Source organism: Chenopodium quinoa, unplaced genomic scaffold (assembly GCF_001683475.1).
Source record: "Chenopodium quinoa cultivar QQ74 unplaced genomic scaffold, ASM168347v1, whole genome shotgun sequence".
NCBI lineage: Eukaryota > Viridiplantae > Streptophyta > Magnoliopsida > Caryophyllales > Amaranthaceae > Chenopodium > Chenopodium quinoa.
The window spans coordinates 67,635-87,628 of NW_018742390.1; the positions used below are offsets into that span (position 1 = coordinate 67,635).

Consider the following 19,994-nt stretch of genomic DNA (forward strand, 5'->3'; position numbering starts at 1 on the left):
GACCGGCTGGGTCTATTCTAGGAAAACTGGGTGCATAGTTAGGATTATTAAAAAATAAACCTTAGTTGAAATTATTGTAGATAAATAGACAATAGTTGAGATTATTAAAGTGTATTTTTCCTATTCCTTAAACTAATTTGAAATGGATACTATTATATGTATTTTATTTTAACACATAAAGGAAGTTATTATACTACTCTCTCTCTCCCATATTACATGTAGAACTTTAATCGGACACATTTGCCAATGATCAATTCCACAGTACTGTACTACACACTTTAATTACATTCTTTTGTCCTTTAATAATTGCAAAATATTGGGTTTTTACATTATATACTCAATATCATGTGGCAATTTATTATAATTTTTATGCAAGGAAAAATATAGTAAAGTGGAGTCTTGTTATATTTGTTTGGATTGTTCTTTCATAGTATTAGCTTTTTATTATTTTTAGTTGTAGATAATTGAAGATACTACCTCCGTTACAGGTTATGTGCAACGATTAGACATTTTCCCTCTCTGCTTTATGTCAAATCATTGCACATAATCTGTATCGGAGGTAGTATTAAAGGTTAAAGTAGTGCGTCGAGATGCGTGAAACTCCAATTGTTGCAATTAATTTGAGAACGGAGAAAGTAAATATATATATATATATATATATATATATATATATATATATATATATAATTTTATCTTATTTTTATTATTTTTTATTTTGAATATATACATTAAAATAAACCTCATTTCATCCAAAATTAATTTTTGCACTTTCCTTATTAATCTAATTTGAATTAGGAAAGGTCCCACTATTATTTAATTCCTCTCACTTTGCATTATTAAGCGGTCACGATCTTTTACATTCAATATTTTACCTCCATTGAGTATTAGTTGCAACTTTGGGCATTATTGTGAGATTAAATATTTCAAAGTTGCAACTAATTCTTAACAAAGGCAGTAAAAATGTCCCACTATTTAATGTCATTTCTAATTTTTCATTAAATAATACCGCACTATCTCCTTTCACATTTACTTTTCTAATAATTTAACAATTGATATCCAAGCAACTTATCGTCTAAAATTATTTGCCATTATGAATGTCATAATAAATTTGGGATGGAGGGATTATAATTTTAAAACAGGAAAATTTCAGTTTACATTTTACTTCTATGTAATTCATAAACTACTCTTCACATGTCCCCATTGACGTTATTTACATAAAGAATTTAACATGTCATAAATTTTTGGTTGTGTGAAATTGTTGGAGGTACAAGGTATCTCGTGAAAACTCCCTTCCTAAAACCAAGAATATATTTTTTTCATGTGTGAACTCATTTAGCTAACATGAGCATTAACTTTCTATCAGGCATTCTTGAAGTTCAGCTAGTATAAAAAGAATTACTGGGACTTGCTCGATCTTTGCTTGCTAAGTAATCAAGCTTATTCATTGATGGCCTTCTGCTGATTTTTACCTACAAATATATTGAATTATGAGCTTGAATTATTTATTTAGTTTTTGTAACTTCCTTTGTTTTTTATTAGACGCATCACTTTCTAAAAATGGAAGTTTCAATTTAGATGCATCACTTTCCCTTTTAAATAATAAATTCTTTCTATCTCTCTTCTATCACATGGGCCCTCTTTATTTTTTCTCTCTACTCCAAAAATTGTCTAGGTATCAGCAATTATATATGTGATGCAACTAAATAAAAACAAAGGAAGTATTTTATTACAATCAAACTAACATTGCAGTGATTATGTTACCCGTGCCATTCGGATCATAATTTTAGTCTCTTTTGAACACGAGTAAATGGCAGTTTATATTTGTTTAAACAAATTCATTTAGTTTAACAGTTGCTTGTTCTATTGCTACGGTTTGTGCAGGCACAAGATAACATAATGAATTTGCCATTATCTAATGGATGGGGTGAAAAGCATCAACTCTTTGTTAAGTGGAAGTATGTTGAAGCTAAGGTATAAAATAAAGGTTCTTTTCTATATTTGTTGTTATTGTGATTTACCTTGCTATTTTGATGATTTCTCATAAATTTATGCAATTTCTACTTGTCGAAGTCCCTATTGTGGATTAAAGGAATGCCATATTTATCCGAAAGTAGCATATGTCTGATTGCCATATTTATCCGAGAATAGCATGTCTGATTGCCCATTGATTGATTGGGCCTTTACTGACACGATCTGATTGGCAACCCTTTAATTTTAATGTGATATTTTGAAGTGGTTGGTCAGGCATAGACTTCTTAGTCCATTCATATTCACGATTTTAAAGTTCCCCCTTATGCATTTTTCTAAATCACATTTACTTTATTTTAAATGTTTCTTAGGTCTTTAAAGATGCTTCTTGGGAACTCCTAGTGTTTTAGTTGCGTAAGGAATTTATATAGATAACCTTGCTAAGTTTCTTGTGTTGAGGTATCATAGTATAAAATGCTTCCACGGACCACGGCTCCACCCTAATTTAATGTTTCACTATAACTTGAAATATCAAGGATTTGATGTTTCGGCTCCGTCTAGTGCTAATCCAGCAAATGCATACTTTAGTTGGTGGCTATATGTATTCAAACTTGGCTCTTTTGTGTGCTGTGAAAGTCTTGCCCAACTCATTCTGTTGCTTATAATCCCCACCAGGCATGCTCACAGTCACATATCTATCTTAGTTGCATATCTTGTACCCTAACCTGCATTCTGGGCTCATGGATGCAAATAATGTGTCACACATTCTGACCATCTAAACAGCGGACATCAACACCTGATATAAACTTCTCTTCATGCACATTTTGTATTGGTAATATGTAGGGTTAATGGAAATGAATTTATATGCAATTATGTAAGGTAAGTACCATGCTTTCCTTTATCTTAAAGCATTTGTACTATTGCTTTAGTGGTGATATTAAATGGCAATACATTTATGACATTGCCTTAGTGATGGTATTAAATGGTAATGAAACATATACTTTAAAATTATTTGTGGTTGTAGTTCCATTGCCATAGGCATGGCTATGAGACTTCCTCATAGATTACTTTTAAATTCCTATCATTGTAATCTACAAAACATGCTCCGCATTTGCTTTGTGAAGATGTTTATTAATCTACCTACCCAAAATAATATGTGGTACTTTAATCAGAAACCTTTCATATGACCTGGCTTAAGGTTGACACCACTTTGAATTTTGTCTTTTTAATTTTTTATTACCTGGCGTAATCTACCTAACCAAAACATGCTTTCCTTCATCTAAAAATATATGAATTGTGTTGCTGCTGTTTTTCAAGGGAAAACTCGATTTTCCTAGTTGCTATTTTGCTGCTGTTGCAGCTGAAATTGGAGGAGGGAAAGGGAGGGGGTGGGGTCGCCGGTGCCGGGGAAGCGTTTGGACACCGGCAGCCGGCACAGGGAGGGGGAAGGGTGGCTGATGGGGAGGGGGGAGGGGTGGCAGTGGCTGGCTTTTGTTTTTTCTTTTTATTTTTTTTTATTATAAATAAATTATATTATTAATTAATTAGATAATGTGTCCCATTTAACGGGTTAAGTGTTACCAAAATCTATATTTTGTAGCTTTGATAGGTATCAAAATTAAAAAATATTTAGAAGGGTACCAAAAGTCAACAAGCCCACAAGCCCCATTTCTGAGGTACCAAAAGTCAATTATTCCTAAAAAAAAAACTCAATTTACTACGTAACTCATGTGAGGCCTTCTTTTTTCCCCACTCATAAATTTCTCATTAGAGAAACTATAAAAGACTATGTTACTCAGACTCTTCATTTACCTTAGATACACAAGTCTGATTCTTAACACTCGAACATGGGTAGGACACATGGACGATTCACTTTAGACCGAAATCATTATTTATTTATTTTTTCCCCCCCTCCAAAATAGCTAAATTAGACACATGGACAAGGTTAGATTTGGGTACCCGAGCTTAAGTAATATAAGTTTGGATAACTCAGATGAATATATATTTTTGACTCGTATATAAATTAATAAGCTTTATCCTTAATTTTTTTTCCTCACTATGTTACTCGGACTCTTCAGTTGACTTCAAGTACCTATGTGCCATGTCGGACGTCGGTAGGACACTCAAAAACTTCATTTTAGTTCAAATCATGGAATATTTTTTTGAAAATAGCCGAGTTGGACATTTGGGCATGTAACTCGTGTCAGACATGAGTACTTGTATCCAAGTAACATAACTTTCATAACAAATTCGACTAGCCTTAAAGTGACAGTACATGTGTTGTAGAAGATACCTCTGTCAAATTCCCCTTAAAGTGATGGTAAACATGTCATAAAAAAAGCTGAGGTCAAATCCAATCTTGTCTATCTTATAGACAATATGGCTGGAGCGGAATCGGCATATCGTCAATAGAGTTGCTTCTTCTCAGGATAGTTCATGGAACAAAACAGCTTTATTAGTGTGTAAATAGGTAGGTGAGTGTAAGATAAAGTAAAAAAGAGTGTAAAATGGTGGTGGGTGTAAGATAAAGTAAGCGAGAGATTATGTAAAGGTATATATATTTTGGGGTAAAAGTGTATAATAATAAAGTAACATGGAAAAAATGTTATATATATATATATATATACTCCTATATATATATAAACAAGTTGACCCAAAAAAAAAGTGACAGTGTTAATTTGGTTATTAAAAATAACAGATATAGGAGTATAAATTTATGAGAAATAGAAAATAGAAGTAGGTTAACTTATGGAAATATTTTAAATTTTGAAGTTATAAAAAATATTTTACAATACTCTAGGGGGATTATTAGAACTTGGCTGAACGTTCAAATAAGTTGTGTATTTTGTTTCAAAAAAAAAAAAAAAGAAAAACAGTAGTTGTGTATTTTAGTTTCTTGGATGTTACCCAGTTATTTTGTATGCTTGTATTTGTCATGTTCGCAGTACATGATTTCCTTCTTAGTCTCTGTCCAACTTCTTGCAGGCTGCTGCTTATTATTATCACGGACTCATTTTGGATGAGGGGAACACAGAGAAATCTCATGGGATGGCTATTGCTGCCTTGCAAGCAGCTGATGAATATCTTAAGGAAAGTAAAAAGGCATGTGAAGCATTCAACATGGCTCCTCCTCAATCAAGGTAATGCATTTTGTAACATCACTCTTTGCTCTTTATCTAACTGCACTTAATGTGTATTTTGTCTGGCAATACTTTTTTTTTAAAAAATTTAATTTTTTTATTTTAAAAAATTTATTTATTATTATTATTTTTAATATGAATCTCAAAGCTTTGTGTTGTGAAAAACAGTTAATACTAGCAAGATACACTGTGAACTATAGAGCATATTACATATGAACCAGAATAGGTAGCAATTTGAAATTCCTTGAAACCAGTATGCAGCTAATGAATGTACACTAGATGTAATTTATGACTGTTTACTGAACAAAATGTTACTTCCTCTCATTTTGCTTTATTGGAAGTTAACACTTTGCGTTTCTATGTATAAATTAAATTACTGGTTTTGAAATAATTTGATAGTAGATACTGTCAAAGATTATATCATTATATTGTGAATTATGCTATAAGAATATAAGAAGAGTAAATTTATGTGAATTAACGGTAAGCATTTGATGATTTTGACTAGGGATGGCAACGGGTCGGATCTGGACCGGGTTCGGATGGACCCGGGTCCAGATCCGTTTTTGTATATAGGATTCCAGATCCGACCCGGATCCGTCGGGTCTAGAAAATGAAGGCCCGGATCCGGATCCGTCGGGTCCAACGGATCCGGGTCCAAAACGGGTCCAATATATTTTGCCTAATTTTTTGCAATATATGTAATGTTCGGGTCAAAAAATTTATTTCAAACTTACGTTGTTGGTTATTAAGTTCAACCCCAAATTAACCAACTTATACACTCATATTTTGAATTAAAATTATAAACAACAAAAAAAAAAAAAAAAAACGATGTTACATATGAACTAGTGAAAAAACAACGATGATGTATATAATATGAGCATCCAAAATTCATCTATTGAAAGGGTTAATCTTTATCATTACTAACATTATCAACATTTTTAATAAAGAAACAAACAATTTTAGTTTTTTTAAATAGGAAAAATAAAAAAACGGGTCCACGGATCTGGATCTGGGTCTAGGGCCCAGACCCAGATCCAGATTCGTTTTTGTCAGCAGGACCCGGATCCGTCGGGTCCAAAATTTGAAGACCCAGATCCGTGAAAAAGGGATCTGGATCCGGGTCGGGTCCAGATCCATTGCCATCCCTAATTTTGACCTTATAGTAAGTGATATAATTAAAGTGAGGTGGAGGAATCATTCTTATATGCTAGTATACTACCATTCACTTTTTAAAAGAAGTAAAACTTAAATGGAAATCATAGTTAGAATTTATGTGTATGGAACAACTAGGGAATGATTTTCTAATAGGGACTAACAAAATGTACAAGAATATTGTTGGACATGATATATGGAAAGCAGTGACATAAAGGAGGTGGTTAATTTTTGTAAGTCAATACGTGCAAAGTAGTAGCATGGATACCCAATCTGATATGTAAAATGGTCAAAAGAATTGCATGCATTTTAATCTTTGTTTGTTAATAGATTAGATTGTATGGAGTTCTTGGTATGGTTAGACTATTAGGCAGTAATGTGGGTTGTTTGATGAATTTAATTTTGATTAAGTAAGGGTAGTTAATGCTAAGTAGCTAAGGCCCCGTTTGGTGTGATGTAAAACATATTCAATGAAAATTTAGTTTTCAAAAAACATATTTCAAAGGAAAACCTCAATTACAAATTAGTTTTCCTTTGTTTGGTTCCTTACAAAAAAAATTAAAAAATTATAAATAGGAGGTGAAAATGTGAAGATGGATGAGAGGAAAGTAAAAATGAGTTAAGGAAGAGGGAGGAAAATGTGGCTTCCCGAATATTGTAAATTAAAATGTTTTCCACCATTAAGGATGCAATTGCCCCCCCCCCCCCCCACCCCCCCCCAAAATTGTTTTCTAACCCCTTCACAAACTAAACAAGGAGAATGGAATTAAGGGAAAGTTGTTTTCCATGAAATCATTTTACATCAAACCAAACGGGGCCTAAGTGTAAAACTACCAATAGTAGAAACGAGTCAACTATAAAAAGGTTCCTCGTAAAGAATACGTGGCAAGTTTGTCAACCAAAAAAAAAAAACGGATTAAGTGTTAGTGCTAACACCTTATTTACCTAATTTCCGTTGAAGAGAACATATCCTATGTAACTAAAGTTTGACTTTTAATTTCATAATTGGATATTGAAAGTTAAGATTATTTAAATGAAAAAGTTTCGTCATTAGTATTCTCGTACCTATGTTCTATTTAAGATGACGTCCTCGTATATTCATGAGAACTATGACACTTGAATTTGTACTTGTGTCCATTTAATAGAGGATAGGTCTACTTATAACACACAAAATCTAAAGTCTCACGAAAATCCTTTATATCAGAAGTGATGTAGATCAATTGATTTTTCAATTGTCATATATGTTATTGGTTTGATTGTGATACCCTTGTTGCAAAGTAGTGAATACAATCAAGGTTCATTTTTCTAACCATACATAAAGAATGTAGCAATCAAATTATTTTTTCCTCAACATGAGAAGCTCTTTTGATACCATGCATACTCTGCTGTCCACCCTAGGTGGTGCTCATGGCCTTGTTGGAATCTTGTTGGAGGTATTGATATTTCAGTTAGGTATTCTGGCTTAATTGTTGTTTGTACTGTTTGATGTGGATTTGGGAATTCACTAAAAAAAGAAGAGTTAAAAAAACAGAGTTAAGTACAAAATTGGGGTCTAAGTTTTTAATTTTTCACCGTTTGGGATCTAAGTTTTCTTTTCTTCACCTTTTGGAACCTAGAGTTAAGAATCCGGCAAGTTAACTCACCCGAGAAAAACTTAGTCCCTTAGCATTAATTTTTGGAAAAAAAAACATAATCCCTTCCTAAAAACATAGTCCCTTCATAAATGCTGAATAGCAAAAAAAAAAAAAAAAAAAAGAAACCTTATCCAAACCAAAAAAACGTGAAGGAATTTAGGTACAATTTTTTAAAAACGGATACAAATCCAAAAAACTAGCCGTTGGAGAAAGTAATACAAGGAGTATATATACAATCAGATGCAGAGATCCATGAAGCCTCCATTATCTTCTCCAAAACGTGAACCACATTAAAAAAAATGGCAACATGACAATTATGTTTGCAGATGCAACAAGAGGGCTAACCAACAACACTATATCAATCAAATACACTCTATTCAAGCAATTACCAAACAAATAAACATAATCCAGACATAAACAAACCACATTCAAAGAATCAAACCATAATTCAAAGAAACTATTTTTTTTTTTCAAAACCCTAAAACCTAATTACAAACACTTCAAAAATCGAAGTAATTCCACCCAAAAAATAACCACAACACAAGTTTAACATGCTTACCTCAATTTTATTGAAGAATCTAGTGTGAATTATTGCTTTTGGGAAGCCTAAATTGCACCATGAGTGTTTGGAAGAACAGGGGAAGAAGTGAAATGGCACTAGAAATAAATAATCTTTCACATTCCCAATCCCAAACGATGCGTTTTATTTACCACCCTCTAAGAAACGAAGCTTCTTGCGCACGCTTCCACTTCCCTACGCACACGTGTCTCATTTTCGAAGGCTGCCAATCAAATAAGTTAGAATATGCTTTTAGGGGACTAAGTTTTTTACGTAGGGGTCTATGTTTTTTACTAACTTTTTAGGGTCTATGTTTTTTACGTAGGGGTCTGTTTTTTTTACCAACTTTTTAGGGGACTATGTTTTTTTAACTAAGGGACTAAGTTTTAACCCAACCTACTTAAATGTTACCGGATTTTGCACACGAGGTCCCAAACGGTGAAGGAAAAAAAATAGGTCTCAAAAGATGAAAAATTAAAAACTTAGACCCTATATTTGTATTTAACTCTTAAAAAACATGATATTGGTAGCTTCAATTTCTACCTTGAAGGTGCAACACTTTTCTGGAATCCGAACACATACCGCACTTAGTCAACCTAAGCTTTCGTTGCGTAATTTATCTTTTGGATGTCTAAAAATTGTAATAATTTCTTCAAAAATAAATTTGCTATTGCTTATCCACATGTGAAATGAAATTTCAATCTTTAGTTAGTAATCTGCATTCAATTGCTGTACTATATTTACAGAACTGATTCATGCCCAAGGTTGGTACTCTATGCCTCTATGGAAACAATCAATAAATAGTTTGATTAAAGGATCTTTTAAAGTTCACTTAAAGGTACTCTCAAACATTAAATCGATTGTATGTTGAAATATATGTATCAATTCAATAGCTCGATTCTTAAGCTTTATTTCAAAAAAAAATTTAGGAAAAATTGATTCCAATAATCCCACTTTTGGCCGTTTAGCTGTTAATAATCCCACCTTTAGATTATTATTTAATAATCCCACCTTTACAGGGGATCTTTTTGGTAACCGGATAGGTTAATATGCCATGTGTCGTTTTTTAATTGGTTGAAAAATAGAACATAAAAAAAAAGGAAAATTTGTAATTATTAATCCCAACTTTCAGCAATTTACTTTCATTAATCCCAACTTTCCCTTATTATTGAACAATCTCAACTTTGGGGGGCATTTTTTTAAATTAGGCCAAATGACCGGTAACTTGATGAAGGCGTAATTTTTGTTTTTTAATTTTTATTAGATGCCACATGTCTTATTATTATTGGTTTAAAAATTATAGGAAAGAAAAACAAAAAAAAAATCAGAAATAAAAACACACAACCACCAGACGAACCATCTGCCCCAACGGCCGACCACCACACCTCTGCCCTTCTCCGGTGCCCAGGAGCACCTCCACCCTTAGATTCACCGTTTTAGGGGTCGGAAGTCACGCAGCTGGTGGTTTGGGGGGTCGATGTTCGCGGGGGACGGTGGTTTCAAGGGCCGCAGTTGCGCAGCTTGTGATTTTGGGGCTGGGGTTAGATTCGCGCAGTTGTTTGTTTTGGGGGTCGAGGTTCATGCGAGAAGGTGGTTTAAGGGGTCGCGGTTGCTGTGCCGATGATTTTGGGGGTCGGGATTAGCGCTGCCGGTGGTAATGGGGGGTCGAGGATCGCGCCGGATGGCGGTTCTAGGGGTCATGTTTGTTGGGCTGGTGATTTGGGAGATAGGGATTCGCGTTAATGGTGGTAATGGGGGCCGAGGTTGGGTGGTGGTGGTGCGGCTGGTAACTTTGGGGGTCGGGGTTCGCCGACTGGTTGGTTTTGGTGGCCCAAATGGCGGTGGCCGACGAGGTTAGGGGTGGGGGTTTAGGTTTCGGGTCTGGTGAACGGAAGAGAGTGGTTGGAGTTTTTTTTTTTTTTTTTTTTTTCAAATTTTTGTAATTTTTAATTTTTTTACCAATCAGGGACACATGTCAAGTTACCTGTTATAATAGGTCATTGACTTTTATTGACCGGTCATGACCTGATAAAAGAAAATGCCCCCCGAAGTTGGGATTATTCAATAATAATGTAAAGTTGAGATTAATGAAAGGAAATCACTGAAAGTTGGGATTAATAATTACAAATTTTCCAAAAAAAATAAAATAAAAACATAACAGAAAAAATAAAAAACAAAACTTAAAAAAAATAAACAAAACCCACCGGCCACCCCCACCCACCGTGAAGCTTTCCTTACCTTAGCCCCACAAAAACCGGCTAGCCTCCACCCTACACCCTTGAAAATGGCCGGCTAGAACACCCCATTACTGTAAACCACCCCGTCGACAAAAAGCAACCCCCAAAATCTCCCCCTAACCCGAATCCCACCCCCGAAACCACCACAGCCACCAGCCTAAAAAAACCCCCTCTAATGGCCAAAAATCCCCTCTAACTGCCGAAAACCATCAAAAATCCCCGAAACTCTTATCTAAGTTCAACCTCAAGCCATCCCTTGAAATTGATTCATTGATTTTTTTTTTTAATTCATTGAAATTAAGGGCTTCGATGGTTTTTCGTGGGTGTGAGGGTTGGAATTGAGCCAGTTTTTGTTGGGTAAGGGTGGGAATGGGGTTCCAGCGGTGGGGATGGGGGTTCAGTGGTGGAAGAGGGGCTGCCGGAGGTTAGGGTTAGGGACCCTTAGGGTATTCATTTAGGGCTGTGTTTTAAAAAAAATAATTTAGGTTCTTTTTAAAAAAGAAAAAATGACCATTTTTGACCAATTATTTAGTGACACGTGTTATTCAAAATTAAAAAAAAGTTCACCTTCAGTTTACCCGTTCATAAGGGACCAATAGAAGAAGATCCCCTATAAAGGTGGAATTATTAAATAATAATTAGGTGGAATTATTAACAGCGAACCGGCTAAAGGTGGAATTATTAGAATAAATTTTTCCTTTTTTTTAATTACTTTTTTAAGTGGCTATCTGATTTTTTAATGCTAGTGGGATGGGTGGAATATAAACCAACCTTTCGTGTGTTAATAAGTTTTACACTTTGATCAACACATAGTTTTAGACAATTTAATTGACTTAAATAAAATAAGTGGTGAAGTAGGGTAGTTGAAGTATTAAAAAATTATAAAAGAAAGATAGTGGGGTTTATAGTTTATTGAAAAGTAATGAATGTGAGAGGAAAAAAATAATAAAAAAAATTAGTAGTGGGTTTGGGTGGGGACCATGAAAGGAGAAGGATATTATATTAAAATGTAGTTTTTGTGCCAAAAAAAGGAAGCGTAACACTTATTAAAACATGGCCGCCTTTGGTAATTGGTTTATTTATTAAAATACGGAGGGAGTTAAAGCTTAATTTATAGGATTGGGAATAATTTTGGGGTTTGAGGGCTTTTTTAAACACTTTTAATGATACCAATTGTACATGTTATAGTATGAAATCTTAATTGTAATTTTTTGCATTCCCAATTGGTATCCATTCCCCGATGTGCAAATGTCAAACAGCGACTTTGAATTACTGCATCTGCAGATTTTTTATTTTTATTTCATGGGTGAGCTATTATTTCTGACATACGTGTCCCTGTAGCTCACATCGATCCATTTCCTGATGTGCAATAATCAAACAGTGACTTGGAATGATTGCATCTAGTTTTTAATATTTTTTTTAGTTTCATGGAAAGCTGTAATTTCGCTCACTTCTAACATGGAAAGGGTTTGTATTGAGTATAGAACTGGTTCCTTGTTACTATTGGAAAGGTCTTTGAGTTCTTGTAGTAATATAATCTCGTTGTACCCCTCTAGGGATGTTTGTCAAGTAATTTCTTTGTTAGAATGGATTTTAAAATGTGGTTATCTACATTCTACCTCTGTTTGTTGTTTTATTAAGTGCTTGTTTAGTTTATCAGGCAGCTCTAAATAGGCCTTTTTGATGCAGAAATACATTATCTTGGGGGACTATGAAATATCTATCAGAAAAAATTCCAAAAGACACGGCTAGCAAGGTGCGGATCAACCGGGACTTGTATACACATGAAAAGTAAGCCTTTTTTTTTTTTTTTTTTGTTTATTTCTAATTTATAAATATCATGTATGCTTTCATAGCTGCGCAATGTCGAACACAGTGGTCTTTGTTGTTTGTTTCCTATATAGTATATTTATTTTCCTGTTTCTTCTGTTATTGGTTATTTTATGCGGAGCCATACGCAATCGGATGCAAATCATCCTGTTACTTTTGATTTAGTCTAAAGATGTGTACATATGGATTTTTTTTTTTTTTTTTTTTTTTTTTTTTTTTTTTTTGTCTGGTAATTTCCTCTTTGGAGATGAGAGTTTGGTGTTTATTTCATTGAGTTCCTTTTAGGGGCCGTTTGGTTCCAAAAGCAGTATGAGTATGTGGTTGGAACTCGATTCTTAATACCATGTGTATGGTTTACCCATCTTCCCCTTGGTTTTCTAATCCCCATTCCTGGTTGGTTGAGGTATGAGTTCAAAAGTAGAAATTCTTGTAAACAAACATTTAAGTATGGGTGTAAATAGGTAAAACCTATGCCTAATTTTAAAAATTATGCAAACCAACAATGGCGGATCCAGGATTTCGAACTAGGGGTAACACTACGCATTAAATAACTATTAGCAAACCGTATATAGCTAGAACTCATAAAGTCATAATAAACTATTTAAATTGTCGTAGTCTACTACAATCAACCGAACGAATTGGGTTAACTTTATATACTCCCTTCGTGTGTTTAATAATTGTTACAAATTGACCAAACACGCATGTCGAGACACTACTTTGATCATTAATTTATCTAATTATATGTTAGTATAATCATAGGAAATTTTGTAATATGAAAGTATGCATTGTAACGAATCCAACAATGTATTATTCAATAACATTTGTTTATTATATATTGGTAAATTAATCAAGTCAAAACATTAAGTGAATAGTGAAAAAAGTCAAATTGTAACACTTACTAAAACACGGAGGGAATAATGTGTTATCTAAAAATTATACCCCCTTCTTATTTTTGTAAGTGCATGCACAATTTTGACCTTTTAACTATACATGTACCACTTTGACTTGTTAAAACAAAACCCCATATTTACTATTATTAGTGCCATTTAATTTGTCCATAATATATACTCCATTTATAATTGTTATCAAATTAAAAAGTACTCCCTTAAATGCTCCATGAATTATACACTACAAAGTATGTATTAGTATTATTATCTATCAATTGGTTAAAGTTTTATACGTCATGAATGCATGATGCATTGAATATAAGAAAAAAAATATATAACATGCGATATTTTTTATATACATTTCTATGTAAATTTTCATAAACACTGTTACTTAAGCTAAATAATTTAATGATCAAGTATGAGCTTTGGAAAAAAAGATATGCATGAAAATGGGAAGAATTACTATGAATGGAGAGAGTATTGTAAATTAGAAAGCTATTTCTATGGTAATTCATACAAAAATGGGAAGCTTTCTTTTAAAAAGGAAAAAAAAAACATTAAATGAGTAGCCTACAGGTCTCGAACTCCCAACCTATAGCAATTAAACAATTCTAACCACATTGACCGCACCACCAGACAATGCACATTGTACTTAATATGTAAGTAATGAAAAATATATATACATAATTATTGTAGTAGTGTTTTTAAACATTTTGCAGTTTTTTTTTTTTTTTTGAGGGGTAGCACGTGCTACCCCTTGCTCCAACGTAGGTCTGCCAGTGCAAACCAAACACCCCTTCAGAGGTTTGAGAGTCAAAATGCTTCTACTAGTGTTGGTAGTTAGCTAGTCAAAGACTTAAAGGAGTGTAATGTTAGCATTTACTAATTTGTGTTGACCTTAACATATGAAAGCAATGTTTTAGGATGATAGAAATAGGGACTATTTGCAAAAAGACAATCTTCCCGTGCTATAAAAAACAATTGATCACCATGTACAAAGACCTCTTGCATCCATAAAACAATACAAATACAATGGAACCACACTGCTAAGAAGACAAGTCTTCAATCATTTCATTCCATTTTTCGTCAAAAAAAATGTGTTTTAGATTTGGACACTAAATCAATGCTAATTTAAGAGCCATGCTCTCAAAATTCATAAAGGTTGGCAAGGAGAGGGATGAAAGAGGGTGATTGTGTTGGAGTGACGGAATTTTTCCATGTTGGTTTCGAGGACTAAAAAAGAGGAAAGATTTATTGGAGACGGGAGTAGAGTACACATATGTGTGCTATAGTTATGGATGTGAAAGATAAGAGGAGCTATACATTTAGGGTAAAGGCTTATTTACTTCATTAGAGGGTGAGGAATGTTAAGAAGTTTTAGTTATTTATTTTCTTAAATATTTAATCATTTCAATTTTTATTTGAAACATTAAAAAAAATTATCAATTTTTTATATTTCATCAAAAAACATCTTAAGGATCTTCTGGGTTAATAGTTTTATAATGAACTAGTATTTGGCCAGAAGGGTTATTATATGTATGTTATTAACAATTATACTTTTTATTCACGCTCAATCTTCCCAAATTAAATTTTAATTTTTAGATTGTCATTCACCGTGATTTAATATTTTGTTTTCAGAAGTACACATGAAAAATGTGATGTCTTTAGTGGTAAGACATCCGTGCTAGAAATTGAGGTTGCATGTTTGAGTCTTGTATAGTAACATAAGTATAAATATTAACTTAATTATTTTCCCAAAAGATAGGGAGAGTGCTCATTAGTTTTAATTGAATGATAATTAATACTTCCTTTGTTCTTTTTTACTTGACTTGTATTCTTTTTTAGGAAGTTTTTTTCTTCTTAACCTTTATCTGTTCTTGGGAAGTTTCTTTTACTTGTCCAATTACTTTTTTTGGTAAATTTATATGTTACTTTCCCTTATTTGCCCTTACTTTCTTAACATAACCTAAAAAAAAAAGAAACAAACTGTACCCCCTTGCCTATATCTCGTTACACAGCTCACAACCAATTTTCACCGTGGTAGCCATCTTCTCCAATTTCACCACGGCCGCCAACTCCACCAGCTCCATTATACCTAAGGAGAAACACCACAACATCAACCACCACCTTTATATCTCTTCTACACCATTACTAACATCCACCCTCATTTCACGTGGTCTCCTACATCATATCATTAGGCTATCAGTTAATAATTGCACCATTACATCCAAGATCCTTGCCCCTAAATTTTACCTTTATTGATTTCTTTATCAGATTTTAATCAATTATAATTCACTAAGGCCCTGTTTGGTTGGGTGTAAAATGTTTTCAATGGAAAATGATTTTCCATGAAAAACCTTTTCCATTAGAAAATGTAATTTCCCGCACATTTTCCCTTATTTGGTTATATGTAAAACAATTTTCCAATTTAAACAAAATAAAACTAATATTAAGTGAGGCAATTTATCAAACACTTTGTGGGCATGATAAAAACATGTAAACATATGAATAAAAATAAAATTTGCAGCAAGTAGATTGCATCTAATAACAAATTCCCAATTTATAATCATCTTTAGAAAATTTAATCACATCAAAAAAATAATTTCAAATTGATGTATTTAATAATTTTTGTGCAAATATACCCTAAAATAATCAAAATATGGGCAAAAAATACAACATAATCAGATTTTAAACCAAATTAAACTCTAGAGTAATAATCAAGTCAAGAAGAGAGAGAGAGAGAGAGAGAGAGAGAGAGAGAGAGAATTGCCAAGTTACAGCAAGAGATCGAGTGAGGAGATCTACTTGAGTTTGCAGTTTAAGAAGAAGGGGAAAGATAGAAGGAGAGTGGAAAACATGGCTTCTCTTCTAATTTGGGGGAAAAACTATTTCTTGTGTAAAGGAAATTAGTTTTCAGCCCAAAATTTTCTTTTCATATTTGGTCCAAACCAAACAATGTAAAATAAGGAAAACTATTTTCCTGGAAAAGGTTTTCAACCCAACCAAACAGGGCTTAAAAGGGTCTGTATTAAAACCTTTTCTTTTTGCAACGGTTCTAGATGAAGTAACTAGACCAATTCAAGATGAAGTTTCATGGTGTATGTTGTTTACGGATGATATCGTTTTGGTAGATGAAACTAAAAATGGGGTTAATGCCATGTTGGAGTAATGGAGGCAAAGATTGGAATCTAGAGGTTTTAAACTAAGTAAGGACCTGTTCTCATTGACTAAGCTATGAGCTCAGCTGAACTGAACTGAACTGAACTAAATATTTTATAAGAGAAGGAAATTAGGAGCTGAGTTGAACTGAACTGAGCTGAGCTGAGCTGAAATGAACTGAATTTCAACGTAAGAGAACAGGCCCTAAGACTGAATATATGGTATGCCGCTTTGGTACTTATAGGGGAGCAAGCAATGATGTTGTGAGTTTGGATGGAAAGGACTTGACCATAGTGAATATTTTAAATATTTTGAGTCGATTATCTAGACATTGAATAAGTCGTGGCCCATAGGATTACATCGGGGCGGCTTAAATGGAGAGCGACAATGGGAGTGTTATGTGACCGAAACATTCCCTTACAATTGAATGAAAAATTCTACGGGACTACCATAAGAACAATGTTGCCCTATGGTCAAGGTATTAATATGCGGCCACATCGACACGTATTGGGCGAATTGTAACGGATTTCAATTTTAACGAACCGAGTTTTAGCATTTTGGCGCGGTTTCTTGAAATTCAACACATTTTCGCTCCGAATCGCCCGATACAATCATGACTCGGCCAAGATAACGTGCGAATCACGGGTTTTTTCAGAAATTTTGCGAGATTTTTGGTACTTTTCCGGTGAGCTTTCGACTTCTCCATGAAAGTTGATTGTTTGGAGCATAAAAGAATATTTTTTAAAAAGATATTATGTGGGTTGGGACTTGGGAGTGGACTCTGACCAGCTGGAAGGGGTTACTTTTACTTTTGCTTTGAAATTTGAGTATTTGACTGACCCCACCAATTGTTATAAAATAACAGGTGGCTTCCACCCTCACTCTTCCTCTTTCTTTTTTTCCTACCCACGTGACCCACCCCCTTTTATCCCCCTATTTAATTTTTTTTTATCGCCCTATTTAATTAGTACCATAGAGATTTTAATTAAAAAATGCATAAAATAGTTGCTCCATTAGTCCATTAATATTTAGTAATAACAAGGGCTATTATGGAATAGTAAAAAAGGAGCTTTTTTGTTTTTAAACATAGTAAAAAGAGTTATAGTATTTAAGATAATATAATTTTCAAATATTATGAGAAAATTCATTATAATCTTATTCTTAAAAACCATAAAAGAAATCCGCATGAAAACCGCGACGCGTTCCGCGATCAACGCATCAAATTCGTTACTGAATCACGCTACCGTTTTCGCGATCGCGACCGAAACTGCATTTTCGAACCATGCCTGTGGTGTATATTGGAGATATTGAAATGCGCATGTTAAGGTGGATGTGCGGAAAAACTTTAAGAGATAGCATTAGAAATGAGGTTATTCGCTAGAAAGTAGGTGTGACAGGTGACAAACTAAAGGAAAATCGCCTTTGGGCATGTAAGACGGAAACCCGAGGGTGCGCTGGTACGAAACATGGAAGAGTGGGACCATGGAGGGGTTAAACGAGGGAGTGGGAGACTGAAAATGACTTGGTTGGAAGGAGTTAGGAAGGATATGAAGTATATGAATTTGTATGAGGATGAAGTATTAGATTGTAAGGAATGAGGGAGGAAGATATTGTCGATGACTATACGATATAATCAAATTTGGTCCATGTAGCCAACCCCACTTATGAGATTAAGACTTTGATTGATTAATTTATTAATAATCCACTATTGTATTTTCTATTTTCTTTTTTCCCACTTCAAACCAACCAAACCCTACTATTGTTTTTTTTTTTATTTTATATTAACTATTAAACAATCAAACTCCACTATCTTTTTATTTATTTTCTTGAATTCATCTTCCTTTACACTTGTGCAAAGGGTAAATCAGACTATTAAACAAGGATTGTGCGAGTAACCGGTTTATTATATAGAATGAAGGGAGCAATAGGTAATGACATCGAATTTTAACCAAGTGCCAAAATGGCTTGAATATATCTTTAGTTTGTCTTGTGGATTTATAATGGTGTTGAAGATAATACATTTTGAACATTTCACTCTAGTTGAATGTACTTGGTCTGGGTCATATGGTTTGATACTAACTACTTCCTTCGTTCCATATGATGACATGTTTTGACTTTGAAACTATTTATAAACTTTGCATTGGCTAACATTTGTGATTTTTTAATATGAAAAAACAATCATGTAAGATCTTGTTAAATTCGTTTCAATGTTATTAATCAAAATTCAATTTTCAATTTTTATTTAATCATAGTATAATTAAAGATATTTCCATTGTATTTTTGCATTGGCAAACGTGGTAAAATAAACATGTCATCTAATTTGGAACAAAGGAAGTATATTCTAAGAGGAACACTGACAACATCTCATAAGTACAACATTAAGTCTCGATTCTAGTTACTATGAGTCTATGACCTATATGTTATTTGTAATTCCTACATAGTGAAGTGCTTTATGTGTTTCTTTTCCTCTTCTTGCTCACTATTATTTATCAGTGTTAGATTTAATTAAGTAAATAAGTGTAAAATTGCTCGGATAGGAGTTTATGCTGTCATTACTTGTGTGCAGAATCATGGAGACAGCACCAACATTGCCTGATTTTGCTTTGGCACTTAAACCTGATGAATATCAATTACCTCCTGTGCACTCTTGTTGGAGTGGAGAGAATACAAATTCCGTGGAGCTAGGTGCAAAGTAGCTTTACAGTCCAGGTTTCTCCCATCTCAGAAGTTAGCTTTGCCTTATATCAAGTTGAAAAAGCAAATCTTGCTCAATTGTAAGATTTGTGACATTATTTGTTGTGTGTAATCTAAAACATCATAGCTTTACGTCCATTACTTCCTTAAGGTGACAGTAGTTTTTTCATTTTGAGTACCAACCTGCCAAAAAAAAAATCATGTATAATTGTATAAAATTGACAGTTGGAGGACATCTTTCCTATTCAATATTGAAGATAAAAATATGCATTATTTCAGTTAAAATGTGATGATATTATATTAACTGTATTTCATTTGCTCCCTTGTGCTTTAATTTGCCAATTGATGTGTGAATTCGTCGTTTCTATTTCTGTTGGTATGCTTCAAAGATTTACATTGTGCTGCTTGAACCTTCTTTTTCTGTTTTTTGTCGCCGTATGAAAAGTAAATTTGATTCGTCGAGAAATAATACTCTCTTCATGTTTTAATAAGTGTTACAGTTTGACCGCCACATAGTTTTATACAATTATTGACTTAAATAAAATAAGAGGTAAGTGGGGTAATTAGAGTGTTAAAAAATTTTAAAAGAAAGATAGTGGGGTTAATAATTTGTTGAAAAAGTGGAAAGATATAATAAAAAAGTAGTAGTGGGTTTTGGTGGGGACTATGATAGAAGAGATATACGAAATAATATTTAAATATAATTTTTTGCCAAAAAGGAAGATGTAACACTT

The 19,994-nt window shown here is 33.4% G+C and overlaps 1 protein-coding gene across 2 annotated transcripts in view; it reads left to right on the forward strand.

Moving 5' to 3' along the window:
- LOC110699833 overlaps nt 1–19,574 on the forward strand; it is a 34,829-nt gene extending 15,255 nt beyond the window's left edge. For both annotated transcript variants that reach the window (XM_021877346.1, XM_021877352.1), the window contains exons 9-12: nt 1,882–1,971; nt 4,954–5,108; nt 12,380–12,481; nt 19,133–19,574. In XM_021877346.1, coding sequence (XP_021733038.1) covers nt 1,882–1,971; nt 4,954–5,108; nt 12,380–12,481; nt 19,133–19,262 — 477 coding nt within the window. In that variant the 3' untranslated portion in view covers nt 19,263–19,574. The remainder of the gene's footprint in view (nt 1–1,881; nt 1,972–4,953; nt 5,109–12,379; nt 12,482–19,132) is intronic.
- The last annotated feature ends 420 nt before the right edge of the window (nt 19,575–19,994 follow it).